The sequence below is a fragment of the Homarus americanus genome, unplaced genomic scaffold (assembly GCF_018991925.1).
Source record: "Homarus americanus isolate GMGI-L3 unplaced genomic scaffold, GMGI_Hamer_2.0 scaffold23578, whole genome shotgun sequence".
Classification (NCBI taxonomy): domain Eukaryota; kingdom Metazoa; phylum Arthropoda; class Malacostraca; order Decapoda; family Nephropidae; genus Homarus; species Homarus americanus.
In genome coordinates, this window is record NW_024733231.1 from 4,573,051 (window position 1) to 4,585,868 (window position 12,818).

The following is a 12,818-nucleotide window of genomic DNA, read 5'->3' on the forward strand; positions in this document are numbered from 1 at the left end:
AAGTAGTAGTGCCCCGGCATAAAGCTGTGTTCCATTGCAGCATCTCTGATAATACTCTCAAGTACTTGACATATTATGCTGGTCATGTACTATTGTCTCTTAATCAGAGACAGCCATATTAAGAAAATAACACCCGTGGAAGATATACTGTACTGTACAAAACATGCAGTCTATGTAGTATACGAAAAAGTCCTAAATATGGCTAATAGGGAAATTAAATACAAAAATATCCCAAAGTACATACGCCAGGAGCAAGTGAAAGCAAAATGTACTACACTTAACTTTTGAGGCTGAAAACAACAAAAAACAGACATAAAATACCCTAAACCTAAATAATAATAAACCGTATACCAGATTCCCATTTTTATTAACGTGAGATCAGATAATTTCCTAAAAAGACGATGATAGCCATTACTTAAAGAGACGACTGGTGCAGGAGAACAGGTCCTCCAGGCTGTTGTGTTATGGTGGCCACTCACAACACGTTGACAAGCCTTGAGGGGGTATATATTGCGCCATTACTGTAATACTGTCTGTGTGGAGTACCTTGAGTGTTAGTTGATATTAATAATGGGTAAGAAGGGACCTCAGACCTCAAGCTTGGGACGGAGTATAATAAAGGACAGATTTGGTAAGAAGAACAGATCTGGGAATTCATTGGTGAGTCTCTTGGTCTTTTTTACTATTATAAAATGTTATTTGAGTTATATACTGGAAATATTATGAAATATTATGAAATTTGAGTAATATGGTCTGTATTATTGTTATATGTGTATTAAAGTAACATTATCATCACCTACAGCTACACACATCAGAACTTGAAGATGGCCAAGACTGGAATCGCATCAACTTTCAGTCAGTCACAGACCAGACACATATCGAAGAATTTTTGGCAACAGCTGAACTGGCAGGGACAGAGTTTGCAGTAAGGTCCAGTTATTATGTATTTCAGTATTGAATATTTTTATACTTTATTATAAAATTTAATTGAAACATAAAAATCTTCACTTAGTATGAGTATAATGTAAGTGCTGTAGTAATGTTCTGTGTTAACTAATACAAAGTGATAAAGTGATTGTTTATATGACAACTTTATGTATATTTTGCAATACACAAGTACACATGGTAAAAAAGTATGTGTTCAGCTGGGTGCGATGTATTATGAAATGATCAATAAGAATCATCTATCGTGTCATATTGTTTCACACTTATACTTTACTTTTTCCCTGTGTACATGACAAATGCCATTCTCTGGTTACTTCATGCATTAATAATGCATTTTGTATGCATATGTATATACAGTATTAAGATACAAGCTGCTGTATGCAAGCACTTACCCTATGTAGCATCTCCTTAGTTATTATATATTTATTCCAGGCAGAAAAGCTGAACATGAATTTTGTGCGTCCCACCATAATAGCTGGAATGTTGACGGACGAGGAGAAAAAGAAGATACAGGAAGCCCAGGACGCCAACAGGGAGCTTCTCGGCATCCCACGCAGGTACTGTGCACTACGAGAGAGTTGACCTCGTTGACTGGGGTCTTTGCTTGAACTGGCCATCTTGAAGTGAGATCTTGTTATGTTTTAATTGCTTGTGGAGAATTATCCGTCTTTATCTGATCAAGATATTTGACAGCTTAGGATTTTGGGAGGTTCTGAATCCCCGGGTCAAAATTGACATGTGTCCTACTGAATTCTCAAGTGTCCAAGGAGTTTCAATTTGAAGTGAGGTTAAACTTGTGTCAAAGTTCATGGTATTGGTGGATGTTGATTGGTTCCTGATGAAGACTATGGCTAAAAATTTATTCAGTAATACTATATATTGTACTTATGGTCTTTTCAGTAGTGATATATAAAAATTCACGATGTGTTTGGTGATTTAGTGCTGACCAGTGACTGCAATGGGTTTCTGATGTCTGTATCACCAGGCCACCGTGGAACATAACCACCACAGCAGAGCAGTTGGCCGAGGCAGAACGAGACAGCTTTCTCTCCTGGCGTAGAAACCTGTCCCAGCTGCAGGAGGTAGACGGCATAACTCTCACACCTTTCGAGAAGAACCTGGAATTTTGGAGACAGTTGTGGAGAGTTATAGAAAAGAGGTACTGTACTGTATGTAGTTTTCTTTACTGTTTTCTGTCTGATTCATATAGGAGGAATCAAGAAGCACAGTAACCTCAAATAAGATAAACCCCTTTTTTATATACTGTATAGATATATTGTTGAGAGAGATTGAGAATATACAAAATGGCTATAGACTTAAGTTCAGAGATGATTGTGTTATATTATGTTCCTATTCTTCTCAGCGATGTTGTGGTCCAGATCCTAGACTCTCGCAATCCCCTGCTCTTCCGTTGTGAGGACCTGGAGGCTTACGTCAAAGAGGTGAACCCTGACAAAGATAATCTTCTGCTGATCAATAAATCAGACTTTCTAACAGAGTCCCAGAGAGAAGCGTGGGCAGAGTACTTCAGGCAGAAGGACATAAAAGCTGTGTTCTTCTCAGCACTAAATGGGGAGGAGCTTGACGCTATTAAAGAGGAGGAGGAGGAGAAAACTAACAGTGAAACAGAAGAGGAGGAGGAACTAACAGACAGAGAGGATAATCAGGACCTGAATGTGGAAGAATGTCGTCAAGATTTGGAAAACTTATCTGCCAAGCTAAAAGAAAATTCAAGTGTCAAGACAACGACAGACACCACCTCTGACGGTGAACAAGCTGCTTTGCCAGTAGAAGCCGATGATAAACCCTCACAACCTTCTACCACCTCCACCTTTACAACATCAAGTCGCATGCTAAGCAGAAGCGAATTGATGGAAGTCTTCCGTACAATATATACCAAGAAAAGAGTACTGGATAAGTCAGTCACGATAGGGCTGGTAGGTTACCCCAACGTTGGCAAGAGCTCCACCATCAATTGCCTCATGCAGGAGAAGAAAGTATCTGTGTCAGCCACTCCAGGGAAGACCAAGCATTTCCAGGTATTAATATTGTTTTATTTATATCTTTTATATCTTATCTATGACTTCTCTGCCTCTAGGTGGGTAGCCATAACAGAAGAGGCTCCAGCTTATCCCTGTCACTACATATCTTCTTTGTCCCTTCTGTTCCTAACATCTCCTCCGCTCTTCACCCTTTTATGTACTGTTCCACCTTTCCCGCCTTGAACCCAATGTGTTAATGGACAGTACTTTCAAAAATTGAAAACAAAACCTTATGTTGAGATATATTAAAACAGTTTCATCTTTATCATGTAATCTAAACTGCAATATGTTCCTGTGTTAGCATTGTTTGATTGTAAAGGTGTAATGAACAAACCACTTCCATTTTCTCCCTCGTTATGTAACTTAAAACTCCAAAAGATATATAATACGTATAGGTTTTGCATTGAGGCAGGATAGGGGCCAAGGAACACCTATGTTTACCTCTGATCAATGTGTTTTCTTTCCAGACTTTATTTTTAACTGATGATATACTGTTATGTGACTGTCCTGGGTTAGTGTTCCCAGCATTTGTGGCCACCAAGCAGGAAATGATCATCTCGGGCATTCTACCAATTGATCAGGTAAATAGTCATCAAAATATTGTGTTAGACCTCTTGTTTTACTGCTTACTATCGGCTCTTAGTGGTATTGAATAGGATTTAGCTGTGAGAATATGAAGATAATTATTGATTGATTTATAAACTTTTCTGTAAATGTGTTGACTAATATTTTTTGTCTTGGTGTTAAATTTGCACAGATGCGAGATGAAGTCCCTCCAGTCAACCTTGTAGCCAGCCAGATCCCACGAGAAGTATTTGAGAACATGTATGGTATTACCCTTCCTCCTCCCTTAGAAGGAGAAGACCCACAAAGACCACCAACATCAGAAGAACTATTAAATGCATATGGGTGTAAGTAATAGTGCAAGTGTCTCTTTTTACCCATTGATCAAGTCTTATATTTTATTTATTGACAAACCCATTCAAGCTGGCATCATCCTTATACACAGGAATCACTACAAGGGTTTTAAACTCAATAAGCCTCCCTTGATTTTCATTCCACCGTACTTCAGTTTTCTGTCTTAAAATGCCCACTGTCACTAGGTAGCTCTTCTGATTATGTTCACTTAATAGGAGGGTTCTTCAGTACATAGATAGTCCTTACCCTCTCTCTCCATGTGTTAGCCATGGGCGGTCTCTCTCTACATGTAATAAGGTAATTTCTATTCCTAACAGTGAATATTTCAGTTTATCCTCCTATAAAGTTGTAATATAGTGCCTAATGTTTTGTTTTTTCCACGTGTTAGTGATGCGAGGGTATATGACCCAACGAGGTCTTCCCGACAACCCACGGTCTTCCCGCTACATCCTGAAAGACTACATGAATGGCAAACTCCTGTACGCACACGCCCCTCCTACAACCTCTCAGGCAGAGTACCATAAATACACACTCACTAAGGTAATGAGCTATTTCTCTTATCATTGTGTTAGATATCTGTGGTTTATCATCAAGCCTCTGTATTGTCTTGGTACTGATAACTAGATTGTGGTTGTGTAAGATGTTTTAGGGAGTTGAATTGAAATGAAAAGGGTGGGATTGGAACATAGAAAAGGAGGAAAGGAAGAAGAAATTAAGGGGACTAGAATATTTAACAAGGGGATAAGGAAGTAGCTGAGGGTTACAGAGTTACAAAGACTATGGATCAAGGTCTGTGGGTAACTAAGCTGGGTTAATAACTCTTTTTGTTACAGTCAGACCAATGGTGATTATATTATAGAAACAGTTAAAACTCTCTCGGACACCAGTTGAATAAGTCTTGTGTGGCTAGGAAGCATGATCAGGATGACAACTATTACCCTGGTTTAATGTGATGAAATTTGGCCTTGTAGATGTGGAGGTTCTTAATGTGACGAAATTTTGCTTCTTGTTATAGATGCGGAAGACTGTAGTCCAGAAACCCACACCTCAACAGATGGCAACTCGGGTAAGGACCTGATAGTTATGATGTTTGTCTTCCACATGATTTTAAATAATGTCTCTTGATACTTCATAACACTATGAGGGACTACTGTCATTGGTATTAACTGGGGGATTCTTGGGGTCATTTGATACAGTACAGTACATCACTCACGTTCCCTCTTATTGTGAATCGGTTGCAGGCCACGGTAATTTTTCCTGTATTGTTCCTTCCAGTGTGATGTCAGATACCCCAAATCCACTCATCCAGTTTGAGTATTTCAAACCAGTCCTTTGTATCATCATTATACGTATAGATAGGCTTGATGGAGGGAGTGTATTGTATGTGTAAAGACAGTGTATTTTGTGTGTGTGTAAAGACAGTGTGTATTGTGTATGTGTGTGTGTAAAAAGAGAAGTATTGTGCATGTAAAGAGAGTTTGAATATAGAATGACTCTTAGATCTGTATATCAGTTAAATGAATGGGAGGAAGGACAGCAGGATCTATATATGACGAGATGGCAATAGGCAGGAACATATGATCGATATGTAAGTTATGGTCAGGTGGAGCTTCAACTTAATGTGTAGCAAAATCATTAAATCAGATGGAAATAAAACATTCTTATATGTGTTTTATAGAGTTTTGGCTAATTTGTTCGTGTTTCTCTCACTACAGCCGTATCAGATAAGACCAGAGACAATTGACAGGAAATTCTTTGCCACGACAACTTCACAGTTTCATATAAAAGGAATTAACAAAGGAGGACCATCAAGAGTACAGAAGTGGGTATAATGTTCAGTACTCTTGTGTATAAGATCATTTCCTTATTAACAGTACTTCTTAATGGCATTTTCTTTACATTATTATCATCTATAGAAATTTAATGTTAGCTTAAGAGTTTGTTTTAGTTTTTATTGAAGAAGTTCGAGTGAAATTGAGCTGAAATTAGAATAAGTTTATAACCAATAGTGAACAATGGCTGGGTGTTGAACGAATTATATATGTATTACTGAAAGATAAGTGTGTTTTAGGAGGCAGGTGATATTGGGGGAGATCATTGTAGCCACTTGTCAGGTTTTTGGCAGATTACACCGACTACATTCCTATTTATGCTGCAGTTCTTTCCCATATCTTTTATCTTATAGCATTGACTTGATCTATCATTTGGTATTGAGGTATGTATACTATAATTTGGTATTAAGGCTTGTATAATTTAGTATTAAGGTATCTAATGGTTGTTTTATTTCATCAGTGGTTCAAGTGTAGATGACCAACCAAGAAAGAAGAATTTTAAGAAGAGAGAGAAACTGAGGAGGAGGTTCGCACACCTTGACCAGTGATGCTGAGAGTACGACTAATATAAACGAACCATGAGTTACGTCACAGGTAGAGTCCGCAGGTTTTCTGTAGCTCATTTGTGTAATCTACGCAGGACTGTCACATGGTATTAGTCATAGGAAACGGCGATAGTGTATTTTTTCACGTAAAGATACGAGACGTTGCTGTAATCGCATGTTGTGTCAATGGGGAAGTACAGTACATTACAGGGTATATAGTATCGGGGAATCATGTGTTATTTCAGCGTCATTATTTCATTTCTTTTGGGTGTAGCTATGGGTTACCTGGGGTATATGGTTAGACATGACTAGTGATTGGTACTATACTCACCCTAAATTTCCCATTGTACCTAAAAATATGGAGCTGGTTTACTTTTATATGAAAGACTAAAATATATTGTTTATATTAATGGTAACTTGTTTTCTCTTAAAGATTCTGTCCCTAGGATTATTTTATTTAGTGAATTGTATTGGTCATGTGATAAGTCCACATGTACACCCAGATTCTATACTGTATCTTAAAGCAGACAGTCAGAATGTTTTATCCCTTGCCACTCAAGTAATGGATGGATAAACAGTGACACAAAGTGGTGGTGTAGCCTGTACTAGACGCCAGACATTATATCCCTCTTTATTGAATACAGTACTTATATATTGTGTGCCTCCGTATGTACTGTACGTATATACTGTACATAGAATACATACAATTGGTGCAGAGCACTTCCGGGAATGAGAGATTTCTGGGTAACGATGCGACTCTCTCAAACCTGGAAAAAATCCATTCCCGGAATTTCCAGGTCAACCGGGAAAATTTTCTCGGAATTTTCCAGAAAATGTGCCCCTCGGAAAATTGTGTTAGGGTGTTCAAAAAGTCGACATCATATAAAAGTGTTCATATTTATTAATATGTACAATAAATGCTTTGTCATTAAAAAAGTCTTTTAATAACAACTTCTTGTGTGTAACTTTAAGTAACACGATCTGTACTGGGAATGATACGTCTAGAAGGACCCTCTGAGCCGATGGTGAACCTCATGACCGGCAGTTCTTCTGGACGTACACCATAAGACTTGATCGGGGGCAGAGGACGGATCTTTCGACCATTATAACCAGTTTTACGCTGCCACAGCCCAGATGCCGGCCGTCTTCCCAGCCAGCGTCGCCTCTGTGCAGAGCCAACATGTTTTTTGCCATGATCCACATTTGACACCCTTCCTGCAAGACAATATTAACTTAGCTCGAGGCATTTACATATTTCAGTCTTATTAATAATTTTGGAAATGAAGGCTGAAAGAGAAGTCCATCTGAGGTGGAAGGTACAAGGCATCAGTGCAACATCTGTGACCTTTGATTCAAGTGACCCTAACAGTAATACTCATAAACATTGTTCATAGTGAACAGATAGATGGTAGTGAAGGAAATACAACAAAGATGGACTCTAACATGACACAAGAAGGACATACACAAAGCAGAGATACTGTACTTGTACACGGTAGTACCTAACTCTCCCTTCGCTATTCTTTCATTACAGACTACCTACAACATTCCACCTTCAAGAGAGCCATCACGTCAGGAACCAAGATCGGAGACTGTCAGAAATAGACAGAAATTCCAGACAAACATCGACAGTTTTGTGCACAGTATACCCTGGGACTCCTGTGACAAGACATACTATGGAGAGACCTACAGATGAGAAAACTGAACGGACGTCAGACACGACTGGACAACCAGTGCCTTAGTCAATCAAATAGACACTGCAGGACATCTGCCCAGATGGGAAGGCACCCATGTCTTACACAAGGGCATAAACAAGAAGACCAGAAAAGCCCTGGAAGCAGCTTACATCACGCTGCATCTGAACATCAACAGCAAATCAGGATGGGTGTTCTGGTCGCACACTGCAGCATGCGATCGGTGGAGTAAATGGACAACAGTGACACCAATGGTGAGATGTGACCTAGCCCTGCCCACCACTGTGGTACATATTACTGTGTATAAATGGCAGTACCCAAGATAATGAATTGTTTATGCAATCTCAAGTTCACAGGTGCAGGGTTAACAGACAGCCAGATGGACAAACAAAAACTTACCATATTCCATTCTGTAATGTGAGTACAGTATAATAAAACACACTAATGCCCTGACATAATCTGGGTTTAAAGTTGATGGAAAAGTGGTCATACCAGTACATACCTACAGTTGCCATGCACTCAGGATCAAGAGCCACTTCTCTCTTAGTTGGTAACTGAACAACAACCTTCTTGCCAATCCTCCTCATAATTATTCCTCCTGTCCCGGCAGCTTTGATGAACCTGAGAACGGGGGAAACAGAAATTAAAATAATTTCTTAGTACAAAAAAAGAAGTTATAATAGTACCTTGGTTAAGCAGTTGAGGCACTGAGGCCACAAAACAACACTACCACTGAGCTCTGAGTCAATTCACTAATAACTGAGAGGATGAAACAAGTCTTTATTTACATCCAGATCATAAATTATTATATTTTCAAGTGATATGGATACAGTATATACCAGATTTTTTTGCTGAATAACATGAGCATATTTACTATTTTTCACATGATTCTTCTTCCTGAAATCACAAGTATTTTGCATTCTGAAATTTGTGTACTGGACGGTTATTGTGGTACTACTCACCGAGCCCCATCACCAGGTTTTATCTCCAAGCAGTTTACAATTGTTGATGTGGGTAAGGCTCCTACAGGATAGGCATCCCCTTCTTTTGGCCGCACTGATGAAAGAAATTATTATTAGTTTATTTCATTCTTGCCAGAGATGTGTCACCTGTTGCAGCAGTTTACATGACATTGCAACTGACATCTGACCACATAATTCAATCAACAGACTTCATTCACTCCCAGAGGCCAGCATCCCGTGTCATCATTTTGGATGATTTCAGTCGTACTTTGACTGTGATATTCTATGTCGGAGTCTTGGCGCCCAACAAATTATGAACTTACCAACCAGAGGGGATGTGACCTTGGATAAGATTGTCAAAGAAATTGCTGCACAAGAAACAACCCCGTTCACAGTAGTGCCACTCGGTACATCGGACCATAATGGTGTTGTCTGGAGGTGTGCACAGCAAACCATCTTAGTTCAACCACTCCAAGATTCATCCATCAGGGACTTCAGACAATGGATTTGCAATGAAGACTGGAGGGATGTGATTTAAATTTCAGACCTCAATCATGCTGCAGAACATCTTCACTTCATACTTCACACCAACTATGAGAATTACTTCCCACAAATCACTCTCACCAAGCAGAACGACGACCCAAGTTGGATTACTGCAAAAATAAAATGGCTTAGCTCCCAACATGACCGGGCACACAGCAGCGGCCAGCACCAACGGCTTCGGCAACTGAGATTGGAGGTCAGAGATAGAATGAAGTCCACAATCGGGAGGTCCAAATCTGGACAACACACCCAATGACCAAAGCCTCATGGAGTAAATTAGTGAGGAAGGCATCATAGAACGGCAACTGTTGGACGTGGCCAAACATCTCTCACAGTTGAGGAGTGACGTGTATACCACATACAGTGATCCCTCGGTTCACGAAATTTCAGTCAACGAATTACCTTCCATAAGAATATTCAATTCGGTTAACGAAAAAAATTTGGTTAACGAATTCCTTACGAATTTTTCCCAACATGTTTTCGCCTGCTCACCAGCTGTAGTATTAGTCCGCCAATACAGTAATCGGTTTTTGGTTTTAAATTCATTACCATTTGAGTAAATATCAAGAAGGTTGTACTATTCAATACTTTTCCAAGTCTTATATTAAAATTTTTAGTCATTTTAACAATTATTTAACATAATTGAAGTACAGGGAACTAGTTTTAGCGCGCCAAACAGCCACTTGACTCACCCAGAATGGCGTCAGTTTGTGTCACTGCTAGGTGGAGGAAGCATCTTGCTTGAGACTCTCTTGAACATAAACTATTTTTACGTTTTTACAGTACAATTATTGATCATTCTGAAATTTATTTTACATATTGACAATATATAATGCAGTGCAATGTTGATTTAAAGAAAATAATCTTGAATTACACCAAGTAAACTTAAAATTTTATTGGTGAAATGGCTGCATGAAGCATGGGGTGACTTCTCTTCCACCTCACTGCCTTCTCTTCTCCTTTCTCCTCCACCCCCACTTCTAATTCCCATCATCATCATCAATGAGGAGCCTTCTACATGCACACCTCAAAGTAAGTGTACTTTACTGCATTTATTTTTAGTTTGTATGTAATTTTCGGTGAGCTGGAACCAATTACCCAAAATCCCATTGAAACAATGGTTTCAGTTAACAAAATTTTCGGTTAATGAATGACCTTCTGGAACGAATTGTGTTCGTTAACCGAGGGACCACTGTATTGCATCCCAAAATTCACTTAATTTGTGACTTAAACTTTGTCTTGTAATATTGTAATTCATGTACCCAGAAACTTCACCCTTTATGTAATTACTTGGTGGAGAGTTTGACCTGGACTTGTTTTACTGTGGTTTTAAAGTTAAACAATCTCTTATCAACATGTGCCTTATGCAGCCATGTAATGTTTATCAATACTAAACCGTTTTCTCTCTCTCTCCGTTCACTTCCTATCATTCATTCTCACTAATTCAATCTTTACATTCATAATAAAGTGACTGATAAAATTTTCTCAAAACATAACATACAATATAATACAATCCATACGTAAACTCCTGTAATATTCACCTGGTATCCGTGGTATATAGCTCGACGTTTTGATGAGGTCTCCACTCGCCATATTCTCAGTGGCAATGATGTACCTGAAATATTAATCAAATTAGCTGTTGAATTAATCTCTTCACTATAGGGGCCCCACTTTTAATATTTTATTTGACTAACACCAGCGGAGAATGAATGATCCAACTTCTCACTAGTTTGGAGAGCTGTGTAGAAAGTAATAGCAATTGTACTTTTCAATGACAGACACAAATGCGTACTTCATACAATATGTTTCAAACACTTGGAAAATTAAATGTTTCTGCTTGAACATTATATGGCAATTTAGCTGTCAGTAACTTGAAAACAAAAGAGGATTATGTAAAACTGTAAATTCCGTTTGAAAATAAAATATAAAACTACTGTGTAAATTATTCTTGAAAATAAAACTGGGTAATACAAAACAATAAATTATGCTAAAAAATAAAACTGGGTAATGTAAAACTATAAATTCGTACCTTAAATTATCCCCATGCGCCACAAGAGCAATACGGGCTGAACGATTGGGGTCATATAAGATTTTTATGACTCTCTCCTCAAGGAACGTCCCATCCTTGGGGCCATACCTAAACCAATCAATCCAGCGATAATTTCTCTTCGCTCCGCCTCCCAGTGTACCCACAATGATACGACCTGTTGAAAAGTCAAAGCCCAATATCACTTATGGGGTGAAATATTCTAATAAGGTATGTATGATCAATTACCTTTCTAACTGGAGAAGCATGCCAATATGTCCCACTCTGATTTCTATTCTGCATTTACTATCGATAAGTAACAAACAACTACAGTATCTATAACAGTATTCGCACCAAAAACTAGTGAACAACGAGGCAAGTCAATTTTTTAACTCCTGCAAGCATTATACTGATGTATTGGTGGCCAAAACCAGATACACATATTCCACCTTGTCAATTACCTGTTTCAGGGTCACGGCCCCCTAGCTTAGTAGTCTTGAGAGGTTTAACAGTGTACTGGCCATCCTCTGGGAAGTGTACCTTATAGCGGTAGTTTTTATGGTCGCCAGGCGCAGGTTGGTCAATATAGTGGATGTTATAGTTACTTCTAACCTGCAATTATAACATATTAATGAGATGGTTTAGGCATGTGGAGAGAATGTAGGAGATCATCTGGGTCAAGAGATGCACGAGTCTAAGGGGAGGAGAGCCAGTCAGTAACAAAAAGATAGAATTGGCTTGTTTTCACTGTATTGTTCACTTCAAGCCAATTCAGGCTATTAAATAAATTTGTAGACGAATTAGCATTATGAAAGTAATAAAACCAATTTCAGGTCGGGGGGGTCTACACTATGCCATGACTTTTGCTAACTTAACTATAAATTAAATAAGAATACTCTTTACCTGTACTAATTAAATATTCTTACCTGCTGGAATGAGTGTTTAGTAAATGAAATAGTCGTCAGAGATGGTCCTCCTGATCTAAGAGTGAGGGCCCCTAACCCACGACACAAGGAGCCCACGGCCATCACGCTCACCATCCTGCTTCACGTGATATTCTATACGCCCTTGAGCAGCAGGAGTGTGTATTAACTTTTCCCTTTATTTCTTTCTGCCTGATTTTGTTGTCAGTCAAGTCCTCGCCATGCAAGACTAATGTTATGAAGGTACCAAAGTGAGGCGACTAAACCCTTTATTTCTGTTTTAATCGGACAATATTAACCATTATAATCTATTCAAATTAACTTAGTGTTATTAGGTTGTTTTAATAAATTATCTTATGTTAGGGTATTTAAATTATATTAGAAATAAGGG

The 12,818-nt window shown here is 38.6% G+C and overlaps 2 protein-coding genes across 2 annotated transcripts; one reads left to right on the plus strand and one right to left on the minus strand.

Moving 5' to 3' along the window:
- Nucleotides 1–439: 439 nt before the first annotated feature.
- On the plus strand, nt 440–7,218 carry LOC121869591 (large subunit GTPase 1 homolog). Its single transcript, XM_042371028.1, has 11 exons — nt 440–660; nt 803–925; nt 1,378–1,502; nt 1,931–2,104; nt 2,309–2,984; nt 3,455–3,568; nt 3,745–3,898; nt 4,294–4,445; nt 4,921–4,971; nt 5,621–5,727; nt 6,198–7,218. Exons 1-11 carry the CDS (start codon nt 571–573, stop codon nt 6,283–6,285), a joined length of 1,854 nt encoding a protein of 617 aa, XP_042226962.1. The 5' UTR covers nt 440–570; the 3' UTR covers nt 6,286–7,218.
- LOC121869592 (39S ribosomal protein L2, mitochondrial-like) lies at nt 7,166–12,673 on the minus strand. The gene is made up of 7 exons (XM_042371029.1): nt 12,431–12,673; nt 11,966–12,116; nt 11,508–11,682; nt 11,020–11,093; nt 8,936–9,029; nt 8,476–8,594; nt 7,166–7,497 (listed from the first exon to the last, which is right to left on the minus strand). Exons 1-7 carry the CDS (start codon nt 12,542–12,544, stop codon nt 7,250–7,252), a joined length of 975 nt encoding a protein of 324 aa, XP_042226963.1. The 5' UTR covers nt 12,545–12,673; the 3' UTR covers nt 7,166–7,249.
- Nucleotides 12,674–12,818: the final 145 nt, after the last annotated feature.

Bases quoted from the DNA above. Each gene is read 5' to 3' on its own strand.
- LOC121869591 (XM_042371028.1), top strand. From the start codon at position 571: ATGGGTAAGAAGGGACCTCAGACCTCAAGCTTGGGACGGAGTATAATA. The intron at 2,105-2,308 runs GTACTGTACTGT...TATTCTTCTCAG, and splicing joins TGGAGAGTTATAGAAAAGAG to CGATGTTGTGGTCCAGATCC. The intron at 5,728-6,197 runs GTGGGTATAATG...TTATTTCATCAG, and splicing joins GGACCATCAAGAGTACAGAA to TGGTTCAAGTGTAGATGACC.
- LOC121869592 (XM_042371029.1), bottom strand. From the start codon at position 12,544: ATGGTGAGCGTGATGGCCGTGGGCTCCTTGTGTCGTGGGTTAGGGGCC. The intron at 11,094-11,507 runs GTACGAATTTAT...TTAATATTTCAG, and splicing joins GCGCATGGGGATAATTTAAG to GTACATCATTGCCACTGAGA. The intron at 8,595-8,935 runs GTGAGTAGTACC...CCCCGTTCTCAG, and splicing joins AAACCTGGTGATGGGGCTCG to GTTCATCAAAGCTGCCGGGA.